Source organism: Bacillus rossius, chromosome 1 (assembly GCF_032445375.1).
Source record: "Bacillus rossius redtenbacheri isolate Brsri chromosome 1, Brsri_v3, whole genome shotgun sequence".
NCBI classification, from domain to species: Eukaryota; Metazoa; Arthropoda; class Insecta; order Phasmatodea; family Bacillidae; genus Bacillus; species Bacillus rossius.
The window spans coordinates 218,645,972-218,661,290 of NC_086330.1; the positions used below are offsets into that span (position 1 = coordinate 218,645,972).

The 15,319-nt window shown below is 36.1% G+C and overlaps 1 protein-coding gene across 2 annotated transcripts in view; it reads left to right on the forward strand.

Annotated features, from left to right (window-relative positions):
* The window catches only part of LOC134527289 (uncharacterized), a 488,639-nt gene that overhangs the window by 437,274 nt on the left and 36,046 nt on the right, over positions 1-15,319 (forward strand). Inside the window, exon 24 of one of the 2 annotated variants that reach the window (XM_063359834.1) lies at positions 14,461-14,577. In XM_063359834.1, coding sequence (XP_063215904.1) covers positions 14,461-14,577 — 117 coding nt within the window. Of the gene's footprint in view, positions 1-14,460; positions 14,605-15,319 lie in introns of both variants that reach the window. The other variant, XM_063359833.1, reaches the window with a different exon arrangement.

Sequence of the window (15,319 nt, forward strand, 5' to 3'; positions counted from 1 at the left end):
GCGGGGAGACATACGGCAGTCAGTGTGTTTCCTGCGTGGGGAATAAGTGGCGTAGCCTTTTTTTTATGCTGGGTGAAGCGACCTTTTTCTGTCAACCCACGGCAAAAGATAATTGCTTGAGCTGTCAAAATAAACATCGCTGCGGCAGTTAAAACGAGTCGAGGCGGGCGTGCATCCAGTAGGTCGCTGTGTATATCTACTCGAAAAACATAACATCTCAATTCACAACAAGATTCCTTATAACCTACACGTATTTCCGGATGTTTTCAGCCTGATCCATGCAAGTTCTTTAGCCACGTTTTGAATGAAAACAACTGGCGGGCCAGTGTTGTGCCCTGTTTTGAAGGTTTTATCAATTTGCTGACAGTTTTAATATATTTTTACTCTCGTTAAAATGAAGCAGATAACGTGATTGTTAACAAGTACAAGCAGCATCCGAGATCGGCCGCAGCGCACGGTACAACATTGTATTAATAGTAATTAATATTTAATGGTATTTTATTTATTAAGTCATAATACACAAAATCCGGAGAAAAAAAAACGCATAAGTCATCAACAATAGTTCACAAATTCAAGCCAGAAAATATACCAAATCAAACTTCAAAAACTAAGCAAACATTGTCAACCGATAGTAATCAAAATCAAGAGAAATCCAGCAGGTAGCTTTGCCGTAACTGCGTAGACACTAGACACTCGCAAAAAGCTAAACGTAAACACGTTGCCACAAAAACCTTTATCTGCACCCTGCCAGCAAAGGGACGTGGAATGGGGGTTGTTAAGCGCTGACAGCAGTCGACAGGAAGTGGTATCTATTTTTAGATATGCGCTGCTACGGCAGTACAGCACTCGGCAAGAGAAACACAGTAACACGCTACTCACCGCAAGAAACTTGTTTTCTGTCCGATTTTCTTCGGATTTTCTGCAATTTTTTCACGGTTCCTCGAAATCGGGTTGTAATAAAGAGGTGGTCGCAATAAATGGTGTCGCAACAAAAAGGTTTTACTGTAGTATGTTTTAGCTCTTTAGTTATATGTATATAATCTATGAATATATTAAAAAGAAGGTGAGACAAAGTTCTATCTTGAGGAACACCTGGGCTAGTAACTTGTAAACAGAAGTTGAAATTATTTATGAAAACAAAAAAAAATTCTACCTGTTAGCTAACTAGAAAACCAGTTTAAGTATTTACCCATTAATCCTGGTTAGTAAGTTTATAAATTAGGATGTTATGATTTACAGTGTCAAAGGCTTTTATTAAAATAAAAATAGCAAACATCCATCTGACTGTAATAACTAGAGACCCCGAAAAATGGTGAAGGGCGAAATTCACGAAATAACACGAAAATATGATACTTTAAACGAAATTTGTGACTTTCCTTTGATTTTGACATAGTCGCGAAATTCTCAGTTTTCGGCATGAAATTCACGCTTTTTCGCACAAAATTATTTCCTTCTGTCGCAAGTTCTATTTATTTACGCCATCATAAACATAGACGTGAAATAAACACAGACTGAAAGGCTAGTGCCGTGATATTATCTTCATTTTTACACGTTACTGAAATCCACATATTTTTATCTCTGTTTACAAGCAGTAAATATTGCCATCGCAAATGAAAACAAAATGTAACAAATATCAACAATCGATATGTGCGCACTACCAACACAACAAAATTGTCTGTCCACAGTTTTCGTGTTTTGAATAATGGTCGTTTCTGCCGCAAGGCGCACTGGTGTTGATTTTTCTAACCGACTTTAATCACATGGAGCTAAGATGGCAGTCAATTTGCGTGCACATATCTAAGTTTGCGTGCACAAATGTATGAGTGTTTACAAATACCGTCTCCACATTTTGTAAGTTTTGTGATACAATTGAATTTATGGCTAAGATGCCGAAAACTTCGACAATATTTGATCGCGAAAGAGAGATGAAATCGGATGGATTTTATATTTTTGATCAGCGGGACAAAATTATGATGTGCAGGTTCTGCAACGTGGGTTGATGGGACACGTGCAAAAAGCATGTGGCAAATGACACACACAAAACAAAACAAAAAAAGAATTATTTTGTCAGGCAAATTCTACCATGTGTAAACAAATCTCGATAGGCGACAGCGTGAATAAAACAAACAAGCCTGAAATTGCAGAAACAAGAATTTGTTTCTAATTTTGTTAATATGATGCTGTTAACATTCCTTTGGAAAAAGCTGATAATCCAGCTATGAGGGAATGGTTGAACACCCATTTTGAAGGTTAGCCTTATTTATTTAGAAATGTTTCCCCCCTCTAATAAAAGTAAATAAGCATATGTAGGCCTATTTATCGATTAACTTACCTTTAGGGCCAACTTACCTTTACTTCAAATAAATATGCAAGTACCTCAGATTAACAAACACATATCCTATTTAGGATGGATTGCATTGTGAAATGGTGAGCACACAAGATATTTTTGACTGATTGATTGATGGTTTAACTCTGTAATCCAGCAGTAATCTTGAAAAGGTTGGTTAGGTTTGGCTAAGAATGGTTTTGATTAAATTAGCCCATTAATATTTTCAGCGATAACCTTATAAATGTTACCTATTTATAAGTATATTGTAAGATATGTATACATTTTAGGTGCAGGGGATTTGCCATCAGCCAACACGCTTATAGAAACTTAAGTCCCAAAAATTGGCCAGGAAAATAAGGAAGCAGTAAGGCATGCTGTAGAAGACAAGCAGATTGTATTCTTGTGTGATGAAACGACAGACAAAGTGGGCCGATGTAAGGCAGAGTCTGCTATTTTGTAGTGCCTATGAAAGATACTATGGTAACTGTTGTGTTACACATTTGTGTACCAACCAAACTTGCCTGCAGAGGAGAATTTCTAGTATGTACAGTGAGATACTCTATAATTGAATTTGGATATTGAAATACTGTGTATTGTAACATAGGATTTTTAATGGAATATCTCGAATGTTTTTACTTTGTTAAGACGTTTTTAATCTTTGTAAAGCCTGTGTTCTTTAGTTTACAACAATTTTTTTTTGCAAAATAAGACATCACTTTGATACTGTATAAAAAATACCGACATACAAAACAGGTTTTAAAACTGTACCAAAGTACCATGTGAGAATAAGTATTTTCTTGAGATTAGTAGTACCAAGGTATCATGTGAAGTATTGTAATCAAAAAGTATAACAATATTTAATCGAATGAATCATTTAACGAAGTTTTTACTTTTTTCCTGTTTATGTAAAGCAGATTTTCACATGCAAAATTTAACAGCTATTTATAATTGTATTTTTTTCTACAATATAAAATATTCGTAAACACCACTTTCCTCATTTATATGTACCGCTATGAGGGTTTTTTTACACCGCCAATGGCATAATTTTTTCACCATTTTTTGGGGTCTCTAACTCTCTAGTAATAACCTCAGAATAAATTTAATTAAGAAATGTTAGTAAATTAGTTACAATTGTATTACCACTTGTAAAGCCTTTTTGGCTGTTCTATAGTCTATTTTTTACATTGAAATCAAGATCTTTGAATATGATTTTATGAAGACTTTAGCTAATGCATTTAGTATTAATATGGGCCTAATATATTTTCTTATTTTGTTTACTAACTTTCTTATGTATAGGAATAACTTAAGCTTTTGATTTCCATTGTTTGGGGTGGAAGCCATTAATTAATACGGTAATTGAAGATGATTTTAAGAATGGAATAAAGTAAGAGAGAAAAACCTTTTATGATAAAATTAGGAATATTATCAGGACTAGTAGACATTGTAGACTTCAATGATTTCATACCCCAAAGAAAACACTCTCAGTTGTTATAGGGATTCAGTAACTTGTGGTAAGGGATTGTGATTATTAGGTGGGGAGATACATAAACACGAGAGAAATATTCTGCAAAATTTTTGACAATAGTCACAAAGAGATTAGTAACTATATTGTTAACCTTTAATGATATTTGATTTTGTTGTTAAAATTTTGAAGTGTCACACACTCTCTTCTTCACTGGTATAATTTAAATGTCCCCTTAAAATAACTTTGGGAGACTGGTGGATCTTTTAGTTTCAAATGCAATTTCGTCTAAATGTCTGTTCCTCTATATTTATTTTACTTTTAATTAATTTAACATCCACCAACAAAACATGATCTCAGCCAACAGGTTAAAAAGTAACTTAACTTACATATATGCTTTGCCAAATATATTAAAACTATAACATTTGATGTATGGGCCGGCCATGATTAGAATATTACTATTAGGTTTCCTTTGGCATATTCAAACTGAATCAGAAACAATCAAAGGTTAAAATAAACAATCCCAGAGTTTTAATTTTTAGTGATTAGAGTTAAGTCCCGGAAGTAATGGTTTCGGATGTTCTAGTCTCTTCAACACAGTAATCTAATTGTCACGCTGTAGACACCACTGATAATTTGGAAGTTAGCTGGCCGAAGGTGACGTATTACATGCTACCAGGGCGCCTTAGCTGTCCTGGGTCCCGAGGAAGGGAGCGAGTATGCTGTCACCATGCCCACTCCAGGCTCTTGAACCCTGTCTGTGAACAAGCCCAAATCCAACATGGTCAGAACTGGTTCACAGACAGTCATTAAGTTGGCAAAAATGCCCACCAAAAAAACGGTTATGGTCTGGGAATAAAAGGTTGGCAAAAACTCACCAAACAGAGACTGGCTCCTAGCACTCCGGAAGGTAGCCCACCAGGATGTGAGGCGAAGACAAGCGCTGATCACGCGCGGTGGCAGCGGACGGTTCCATAAATTAAGATAATTAGGAATTTAGCATAGTATAACAAATTTCTACTAGGCACACAGACTGACTAAATACTGGCTAAGATAAAGATTAGTGATAACATCCCTTGACTAGCCAACTACATTTTCGTACGACGACCGACTGAAATCTTGCTGTTTGCTGGCCGATGATCCGAGGTGGTCTGTCTGCTAGTGTGGCGCGGAGTTTCTGCGACTCTTAATTAAAAAGGGGCTTTCTGACAAGTCAGTCAACAGTTAAATCAATAGGTGGCCACCATTAAAGACCAATTAATGGAAAGCATGCCACAGGCAAACAGTAGTGTTCAAAAAATCATGCAAGAGACATGCCAAAACTTAGTACAGGAGGCGATAGCACAACAAATAACAGCTCTCCATAATAGAGTAGACCACTGTATTGATCAAGTTGCACAACAACATCATCATCTTGAGTTAACCAGCATGTAGATGCTAGAATTTAGGTTAGCATACGTGAGTTACAGGTCAGTGACAAGTCAGACACTGGATATACACAATCAGAGCCCCCTGTAATAAACACAGTGGCTATGGCAATACATCAGGAATTTTCAGAGCTACCACCTATGACAAGTACAGCCCTGGTGACCAAGTGAACATGGTTCACCATCCAGCTCAACAGTGGGCTGAGACAATGACAAAATTTTCAACTCATACGCATGAAAACCGTATGCAGTTTATAAAAAAAAATTAACGATTACGCTGATATGTTTTACCTGACTGATGCAGAAAAATTACGTTGTTTAGGAACTGCATTACGTGATCACGCTCACTATTGGTGGGAAGTCCTTCAGCCCAGTGTTAATACTTGTGAGGATTTCAAATCACTATTTCGCCAACAGTTTTGTAGCGTTAAAATACAGGGTACCTCCGAGCCCAGCTACATCTTAAAAAGTATGTTCCAAAACAAGCAAAATCACTTGAAACACAAATCTCACAATGTTTGAAAAAACAACAGACATAGATTTATCGATGGAAGATAAAGAGTATGCTGCAGTGGTACTGGCACAACTCTCTGTTATGTATCAAATTGATCTGACTGATCGCCATTTTCAAAACATCACTGATTTTGGGCAACAATTGTTGTCATTTGACAAACTAGAACAATTGAACAAATTGAATAATGTTCAAGAGGATCAGGATAAACCTAACCAACCGAAGTCGCAACCATTTTATCAAGGTTGGCAGAAAGGCAATGATCCTAATCATCGCCCAGTAAATCTCAATTTTGCCAAATGGAGATACGAAAATAACCATCCGGATCCAAGTCAATATCAAGGCGAACCACACCAAAGTAAATACTAATCCTTCAATTGGAAAGGATTTTGTTACCATAAGAAGCCTAGACAAAAACACTTGGTGGGGAAAGGGTAAACGAACTGATAGTGATAACTAGGAACTGTATCAGTCAGCTTCTAACCATTCCATGAAGAGAAAAGAAGGTCAGCAGCTCCTGATCGGGCAACCAGGTCATGGGGGAAAGAAAGGGAGGTAAAACCATGCACAGGTTTTCCCTCCATGCATTTTCTTACGATTGCCAAACCAAGAGTAAAACATTAAGGCACAAAATGAAAACCATTTTTTTAAACATCACCATACACTTATTTATAATGAAACTATCATTCTGATTTTCTAGTATTCTCATTCACTACAAACTACTTTGAATTTCTCGAAGGCTAATAATCAAGTACTATTTTACTACCCCGGTTTTTTAACACTAGATGTAAGATTGTAATATCTAAAAATAACTGAGAAAAGAAAATTTGTGAGTTATATAATATTGAATTGATAAAAATTGTGTGTTGTAAAAAAATTAATATGTCATGAACTGCATGTTACGATTTATGTGTAGTCCATTTCATACCCACACCCTGGTTTGTATTAGGATCATGTACAGCTACTGTGGACACTGTCTTGATTGTAGAGCAGACAGTTGTAGTAGACTAGAAGCATGTTGCCATCTATCTGGGAACACAATGTGTTACATGTAGTTTTTCACAAAATAAATAATTAATTTCGAAGTCTTAAACAGATGCGTAGAATATTTCACAGAAGTCATTGAAGATTTTGTAAAAACTCATACATATGTGTAAAAGAAATAAATAAAGAATTGGTCAAAGAAAATGCTTCATCATAATGTCATATAATAAAGAGGGGAATAAAAAAACCTTTAAATTAAATAACTTTGACAAATATTTTTAAGTGCACAGTTTAACATGACCATTACAATATAAAATAAATGAAAAGTTACTGAAATTGGAAAATTACCTTAGATTACCTAGTTTTTTTTATTTTCATACAAGTCTTTTGCTTAAAATATGTATGTAATATAATTATACATGTCTGTAGTGTAGATGTAATATAATTGTATGGTTTTAGTTTATTGAGTATAGGATTGTATATACCTGTTAATTTAAATATTTCATGTGTATTATGTTTCAGTACGGTTACTGATACTAAAAAAATTCTGATACTAATCCAAATTAATATACCTAGTCAAATGCAACAATTTTTTTATACAGAATGTGAATATTATGTGTATATTCATGCTAAATAGAGGGCGTTCAATTTAAATGAAACGAGACAGAAAATTTTACAGGATAAAATCATTGTTAGTTAATATATCAATAATGGTACGTATTAATGTTAATATTATGCATTTGTATCTTACATAATATATTATGTCTGTAAAGTCAAGGTGCAGTTATGAATGTTGTTGTGACTAACTGAAACAAAACGAAAGCTTGCAACTTGTGCTACATTGGACAGTATCACAAAGAGTTTCTGTAGTATGACGTGCAATGGTGTGCACACGCAGGTGATGATGCAACACCACAAACACCACAAACGGCGTAGCAGCAGTGGATCAAGCCACGTCAGTCAAGATGTGGACGGAATAGAGTCAAGTTCTTTGTGTTCTGTGGTTTGCTAAATTCGAATCTGTGGCCAAAGTTTAACGTGAATAACGTCGCGTGTATGACGAAGAGCACCACATAGGAATAACATCAATTGGTGTGATAAGCAGTTCAAGTATACTGGCAGTTTGTTGGACAAACTCCATTCTGGTAGGCCATCTGTAAGTGACAGTTTTTTAGAGGCTATACAGGAGAGCTACCTAAGGAGCCCCAAAAAATCTGTGCATTTGTGTACTCTAGAATTAAGCCTAAGACTACATACAGTTCATAAGGTTTTAAAGAAACGTCTCCGTTTTTTGGGTTACAAAATGCAGCTGTTGCATGCTATCTAACCGGCAGATAGACCCCAGAGGATTCGCATTTGTTACAGATATGCTTAATGAGATTGACAAGAATAAACGATTGAAGAAGATTGTGTTTAGCGATGAGGCCACATTCCATGTCTGTGGATATGTTCATCGCCATAACGTCCGAATATGGGTTGCTGAAAATCCCCGTGCCTACGTTTAGTATGAACTAACACCCTTAAGATAATCTTGTGGTGTTCCCTGATGCATGATAAAGTTATGGACTCATTTTTCTTTGCGGAGCAGACTGTGGCGTCAAACAGCTACTTTGTCATGTTGCAATTGTATGCAGTGCCACAATTTCCAGAAGGTGTCATTGTTCAACAGGACGGTGTTCCTCCACACTAAGCCAACATTGTGAGTTTCTGAATAAAACATTTTACCAGCGGTGGATTGGCAAGGGTGCTATCAAGGCAATGGCCATCACAATCTCCAGACCTAATGCCATTAGAATTTTACCTGTGGGACTATGTGAAGCAACATGTGTACAGTGAGAATATCAGTGACCATAATCACTTAAAACAGAGAATCACAGACTTATTTATTCTGTTACACCAGACGTCCTTAACCGTGTGTGGGAAGAACTAGAATATTGTTTTGATGTGTGTAGGGCAACAAATGGAAGTCAAATCAAACTGCACTGAACACTTGAACAGGTATGCAAACTTGGGAGAGTTTACCTTTTATTTGGTGAAGATTTCACATTACTATCCATCTTGTTTTGTTGCGTTACTGTGGCCGGTATAAAGTGCACGTTGACTTAACAGACATGCTGTATCATCTGTTAAGTTTATGATAGTCATTTTAAAAACATTGGTTTGATGAATATGTACTTGCACGTTTTTTTGTAATGCCTAGAAGCTGTTTTTGCTGAATATTGTAAAGTTATTTGGTTTAGTATTATGTTTGAACTATTTTTATCAAACATATTTTGTCTTTTATTTTATAACTAAATAAAATTATAAATAGTAAATAAACCTAAAGCACTTAAGCTTGAGTAAATTACAAATAAGTATTTTAAAAAAAAATTCTTGAGTTAAATGCCATTTTTGTAATCTTTGATGCCTGCATCCTGTATGTTTTTTTGTATTTATTTTATCAATAATGGATACAATACATTTTTTCATAGATTATTTGACTAACTTCCTATTAATATTCCATGTAATTATATATATTATAATAAAAAATAATAGTTGTCACTTCCAGGGCTAGTCGTGTTGTTAACCAACAAGTAGTGTTAGAAATATGTTAATTAGGAAAAGTCAAATATATAAGTGCACTTTATAATGCCAAAATTGTAGTGAGATGAAACGAACCATATCATCGTAAAACATACCCTATTCCAGTTAATTATCGAAAGGAAACCGGAATACCTTCAATTAATGCTAGATTGGCAAGAGATACGGTGGGATGCGAGTTCTTACTCAAATCCTATAATGTTGAAGTATCGTGGTGGGGGCAGGCAAGGTACCTCACACTCCACCTCAACCTCAGCACTATACCAACAGCGCGCAAAGACAAATAACCCCTTCTGTTAGGGGCACACAGAGCATAATGTGTGGTAAACTAATCGTGAACAAGAAAGCAAAAGGCAAAATTAGAAAAAAATATAGTCTCAAATTTATTCAAATTATTAGAATCCAATAAAATCAGATTCAAAAATATAAATAGTACAGATGCTAACAAGATGATTTATGTATATGCATAAATAAGTGTATTATACATTCCATTAATATTCTGACAAAAGGACACTATAATAAGAAACTTTATAGCACATAAGAAAAAGACGACGCATATATGATCCAGTACATACTATTCTCAGATATGGGATTACCTACTCTTGCATGCCCATTCAATAGCAGTTTACAATACCCACGTGGGTGAGTACATGAGCTCTCAAACAAATACGTTGATCTAATAGGGCGTAAGTAACAGTGCTTGAACACATCAATATGTATATGTATAAAATTCAATAATTACAAAAGAAACGTGCTGTCTGTCCAGGCGTGGAGCTGCGTAACAAGGATCACTGAGCACGAAACCTTAAAGATGAGAAATGCGCGACCAAGTTAAAAAAAAAAAGGGGGGGGGTGTCTAATTAGCATACACGAAAAACGTAAGCAAGCTATACAATGGGACCTGCACTTCACCACTAACGCAGCTATAAAGTAGTACAACGGCCACGCCCACCGTCAAAGGGCAATCAGAAACTCAGTGTCAACACTAACGCAACTTTAGTACGCATGGCCACAAACTACCAAACGTCAAAAAGTAAGCTACCGACCAGAAAATGAAGCTTGCCATCGTCAAGATGGCCGATGAAGACCGCGAACCTGAACAGAACAGCCCCTAGCTTATGCTAAAACCAGAGCTATACACCCAAGCTAGAGGGCACTGGTGTAGCAATCAGTAGGCCTGGAGAGGGGAGGAGCCTACATCACGCGTACGTCAGAAGGGAAGGCGGGAGGGGAACTCAAGGGGGAGGGGAGGTTTGGAGCCGGCGGGTGCCGATGAGGTAAGGCACATGCTTCAATGTGTAGGCAAAAAGGATGGTTCTGTACGCCTATGCGTCGATGCCAGAGAATTGAATAACATTATAGTCAACAATATGGAAAATCCATGTTAGACTAGCGAGATATTACAATTGTACCAGGGATTAAGGTATTTAACCACAGTGGATCTTTCTTCAGGTTACTGACAAATACCTTTAGAGAAGGATTCCTGTCAGTATACTGCATTTTTATTCCGCAACCAGCAATATACATTTCAGGTGATGCCGTTCGGCCTCTGTAATGCTCTCGCTGAGTTCACCCGGTGCCTGTCAACTACTTTAGGACCGGAGTGTCAAGGCTTTGCTAGGGAATATGTTGGCGACATTTTGATCACTTCAGCTGATTTTAAAGAACACCTAAAACACTTTCAGATAGTACTAATTATATTGCACCAAGCTAAAATGATGGTAAAATTAAAGATATCCATGTTTTGCAGAGATGAACTACCATTCTTAGGTCAAATACTTATACCATCTGGTATAAAAACCAGTCCAGATAAGTTGAAAGCCATCCAAGACTTTCCAGAACCAAAGAATTTTAAACAAATATGTCCTTTCTTAGGAGTTGTCAGTTTTTATAGAAATAATTCTGACCAAGAGGCAAAACTAGCTTTGCCCTTATTTGCATTATTGAAGAAAGATTGTCCATGGACCTGGCAACAAGCAACAAGCAAGCAAGCAAGCAAGCAAGCAAGCAAGCAAGCAAGCAAGCAAGCAAGCAAGCAAGCAAGCAAGCAAGTCTTCATGTCCGAGCATGCAATTCACCATTCTGTGCAAGGAAAAGATTTTACATTATCTACTGATGAATTCAACTATGCATTGGGATGTAAGTTGTCTCAAAATTATGAAGATGGCATGGAAAAAACAGTGGCCGGGGAAAGTAGAACCATGAATGCAGTAGAAAAGAACTACACGATGACAGAAAAGGAGAACTTAGCTATTGCATGGTATCTACAAAAATTCTGAGATCTGTTACTAGGAAAATGAATTAAATTATTAAGGGATCATAAGGTATTTACGTGCTTGAAAGCAGGAAGAATGTTTAGCAGCAGAATGACCAGATGGTATCTTCTACTTAAAGAATATGACATTAATATCTGCCATATAAAAGGATCCAAAAACATAGTGGCAGACTACCTGTGTTGCATGCCAGCGTCACCAACTGAAGGCTTATTTCCAGAAAGTCATCCAAAAGAATTCATTGTGGCACCGGTGGAAACCACTTTTGTTTGGAAGAATGAAAAACTAAAAATTTTGTTGAAAGATGTACGTACAGAACAAAAAACTGACATATTGTCAAGGTATCTTTGAGAAAATTAAATATAGCCTTCCTAACCATGAAATACACAGGCATTACTGTAAATCCCCAGATGGCATGTTGTTTTGCCATCAGCACAATAAAGGATTATTCAACGACTACTGGAAACTTGTGGTTCCTATTAATTTAAGGAATTAAATAGCATGGGAGGTACATGTCAGTCTAGGCCATATTGGATCACGTAAGCTGTTTGATCTATTAGTAGATAGTTTTATTGGCACAACATGCATAGAACATTAGCAAAAATGACTGACTGCCTCATGTGATATTTGTCAAAGGGCAAAGCAGATCAGTGAACTTCTCCATGGAGAAATGCGGGCTATTATACCAAGGAGACCATTGGATTTGTTTCGTCCACTCTTACCACCAAAAACTGGTATACAATATATTTTTGTAATGATGGATGTATTTACAAAATATACAAAATTATACCCAATAGTCCCAATTGTTCTGGCTAAGTTGAAAGCATTTGTAGAATTCGTGGGAAAATCCACTTACATAATTTCTGACATGGGTACACAATTTTCCAGGGGATTATGGCAAGAAAGTGTCACAAAGCTTGGAATAATTTCTACCACTTTATTGGTATGCCATCCACAATCAAACCCATTAGAACAGCAAATGAAGTGTTTCGTAAATTTGTTACGCACATACTGCCATCAAAATCAACAAAGTTGGTGTGACATGTTATCATTTATAGAATGTGTTCTCAACCATACCATACATTCTAGCACAGGCCTAACTCCAGCACAAATCCCCAAGTCTGATACTTTCTGTGGCAATTCCGCAAGAAACTATCACTCAGGCAGATATAGAAGAGATGATAAGAGAGAAGCTTGTAGCAGAAGCCAAAATCAGACAGAGAAGAAAACCTCCATCAAGGATCAAGAACTTCAAAATTGGAGATTTCGTGCTGAAAAGAACAGCTCTTACTTGTAGAAAATGGAAACATGTCACTAAGAAAGTATTTTTGTTGTATAATGGTCTCTACCATTTAACCAATGTACACTGAGAGAATTGTTAATCTCTCGAAAAAATGGAGTCGGTTAAAACCATAGGTAAGGTTAACATAAGTCAATTAAGAGTTATAAAGTACTAGTTATAATTCATGTTATAATGTTATAATTCATGAAACTAATGCTGACATAGTAAAAGTCATCAATTAGATATTTAATTATTATAATCATCTCTAGAATTTAAGAGATCAGAATGACCTGTGGGTTTTGGTCAGCTAATGTATGCTAGCTGATTTTATGCGAAGTAATGGATGGATATGCCACGTTTTTGTATACGGTGCTCTAGTGTCTGGTACACTGAGCTGATGCTTTTATTTGTAGGCAACGGTCCTATTAAATTTTATTTTGGTGCTTTTTTCCTACATGTTTGATAACTCAAGTTTTATGGTTATGAGCAAAGACAAAATTATGTACACCCATGTTTTATATTTTATTTCATGGAATTTTGAATTGTTCTATTATAACACATTTATTTATGTCATGTTAATATGATTGTATATGTTTATCTATACTCTGGGGAATAAAAACGTACAAATATGGGTTATTTGGTGAAAGAAAGTACTTGTGTGATACGATTTCCAATCAAGAGTAAAACATTTAGGGGCAAAATGAAAACCATTTTTTTCAAACATCACCATACACTTATTTCTAATGGAACTGTCATTCTGATTTTCTAGTATCCTCATTCGCTATACACTTCTTTGAATTTCTTTAGGGCCTGATAATCTAGTCCTCCATTCATTTAACACCAGATATAAGATTGTAGTATCAAAAAGAACAACTGAAAAAATAAATTTTGTGAGATTTAATATTGAAATGATAAAACGTGTGTTATAAAAAAATTAATATATCATGAAATTAATATTTTTATTTTGTGAAAAACTACATGTTACGATTAATGTCTAGTCCATTTCATGCCCACACCCTGGTTTGTATTTGGATCATGTACAGCTACTGTGGACACTGTCTTGATTGGAGAGCAGACAGGTGTATTAGACTAGAAGCATATTACTATCTATCTGGGAACACAAGGTGTTACATGATTACTTGTATGTATTTAATTGTAATATCAACATACAGCAATTTACCCAAAATATTTATCTTGTCATAGGAAATATCTAGAAAGATATTTTTTGTGTGTACTAAAAACCAATGAATTTACATTACCATGAACATGATTACTGTTAGATTCTAAGATTTTTACATGGTAACTATACTTGCAAATCAAGTAATAAAGTACAAAAACTTGAGAATATATTTGTCTACCAACAGACAGATCTCAAAAAAAAAAAAAAACCTGGCTAACACACAAATATCTTTAAAATGGACAAACACCTGTTATTCACATTATCCCAAACAGCTTAACTAAATATCATAACTTTAGAAGTATAATAAATATTTTGATAAATGCATCGGGAGGGTAAGGTGCCAAATTACCACAAGCATATTTTAAAAATGTCGTGTTGAACCAAGCGGACACTGTCTCGGGAGGTAAGGGTTGTTGCTGTACTGTGTTGCAGCCTCACGGGCCCATCACGCTGCGCGCCCGAGGTCGCAGTGCGGGCTCCAGCACCGGCGCCACACGCCAGGCCGTCGACGAGGCCGTGCAGAGCGAGGAGGAAGTGCCACTAGCTACAGTAAGGGAATGCGCTTTAGCACAAAAGGCATGTTTCTGCTTTTGCTTTGCTTCCTTACTGCTTGTGTGGTTAGTACATTATGTATGTTAGATGAAACATTTTATTTGCCTTAAAGGGCAAAAAACACACACACAAACACACACAAAACTACAAAAAAAACACACACAAAAATACAAAAACAAACACACACAAAAGTACGCTGTGCTGAAGCCTTGTGTTTGAAACACGTTGCTTCCAGTGAGCTCGACTGGAACGGTGAACTCACACACCAGACCGTCCTCCGCAGAGTTGCTGGAACTAAAAAAATTTGCTGTACGATTTCACCCCATTTGGGTTCGAAACGAAGATGTATGGAGCTCGTGTGTGCCAGTGAATTTTGGTTTTCTGATTGTCGCTTATCTGTTTAACAGCGAGGCGGGTGTCTTATTTCTCGCTTGATGCCCTATGGTCATTGGTTGCAAGTTTTTTAGCACCATGTTTTTCATTTTAAAACACTGTGTGACAAGTCACAGTCGTGCCTGGCTGAACAACCTTTGTTCCTGTACCGTACAGAAAACACTTGAAAATATTCCATCTGATGTTGCAGGTAATTAAGTGTAAAGGTCTTTCAATGAATTACAATTTTTTTTTTCCTTTGTAAATGATTGTATTTAAATAGAATAGTTTTAAATTAATATTCGTAATTTATTACTCTCCTGTCGCAAATACTTGTCCCTTACACAAATTCACAATGTAACCAAAA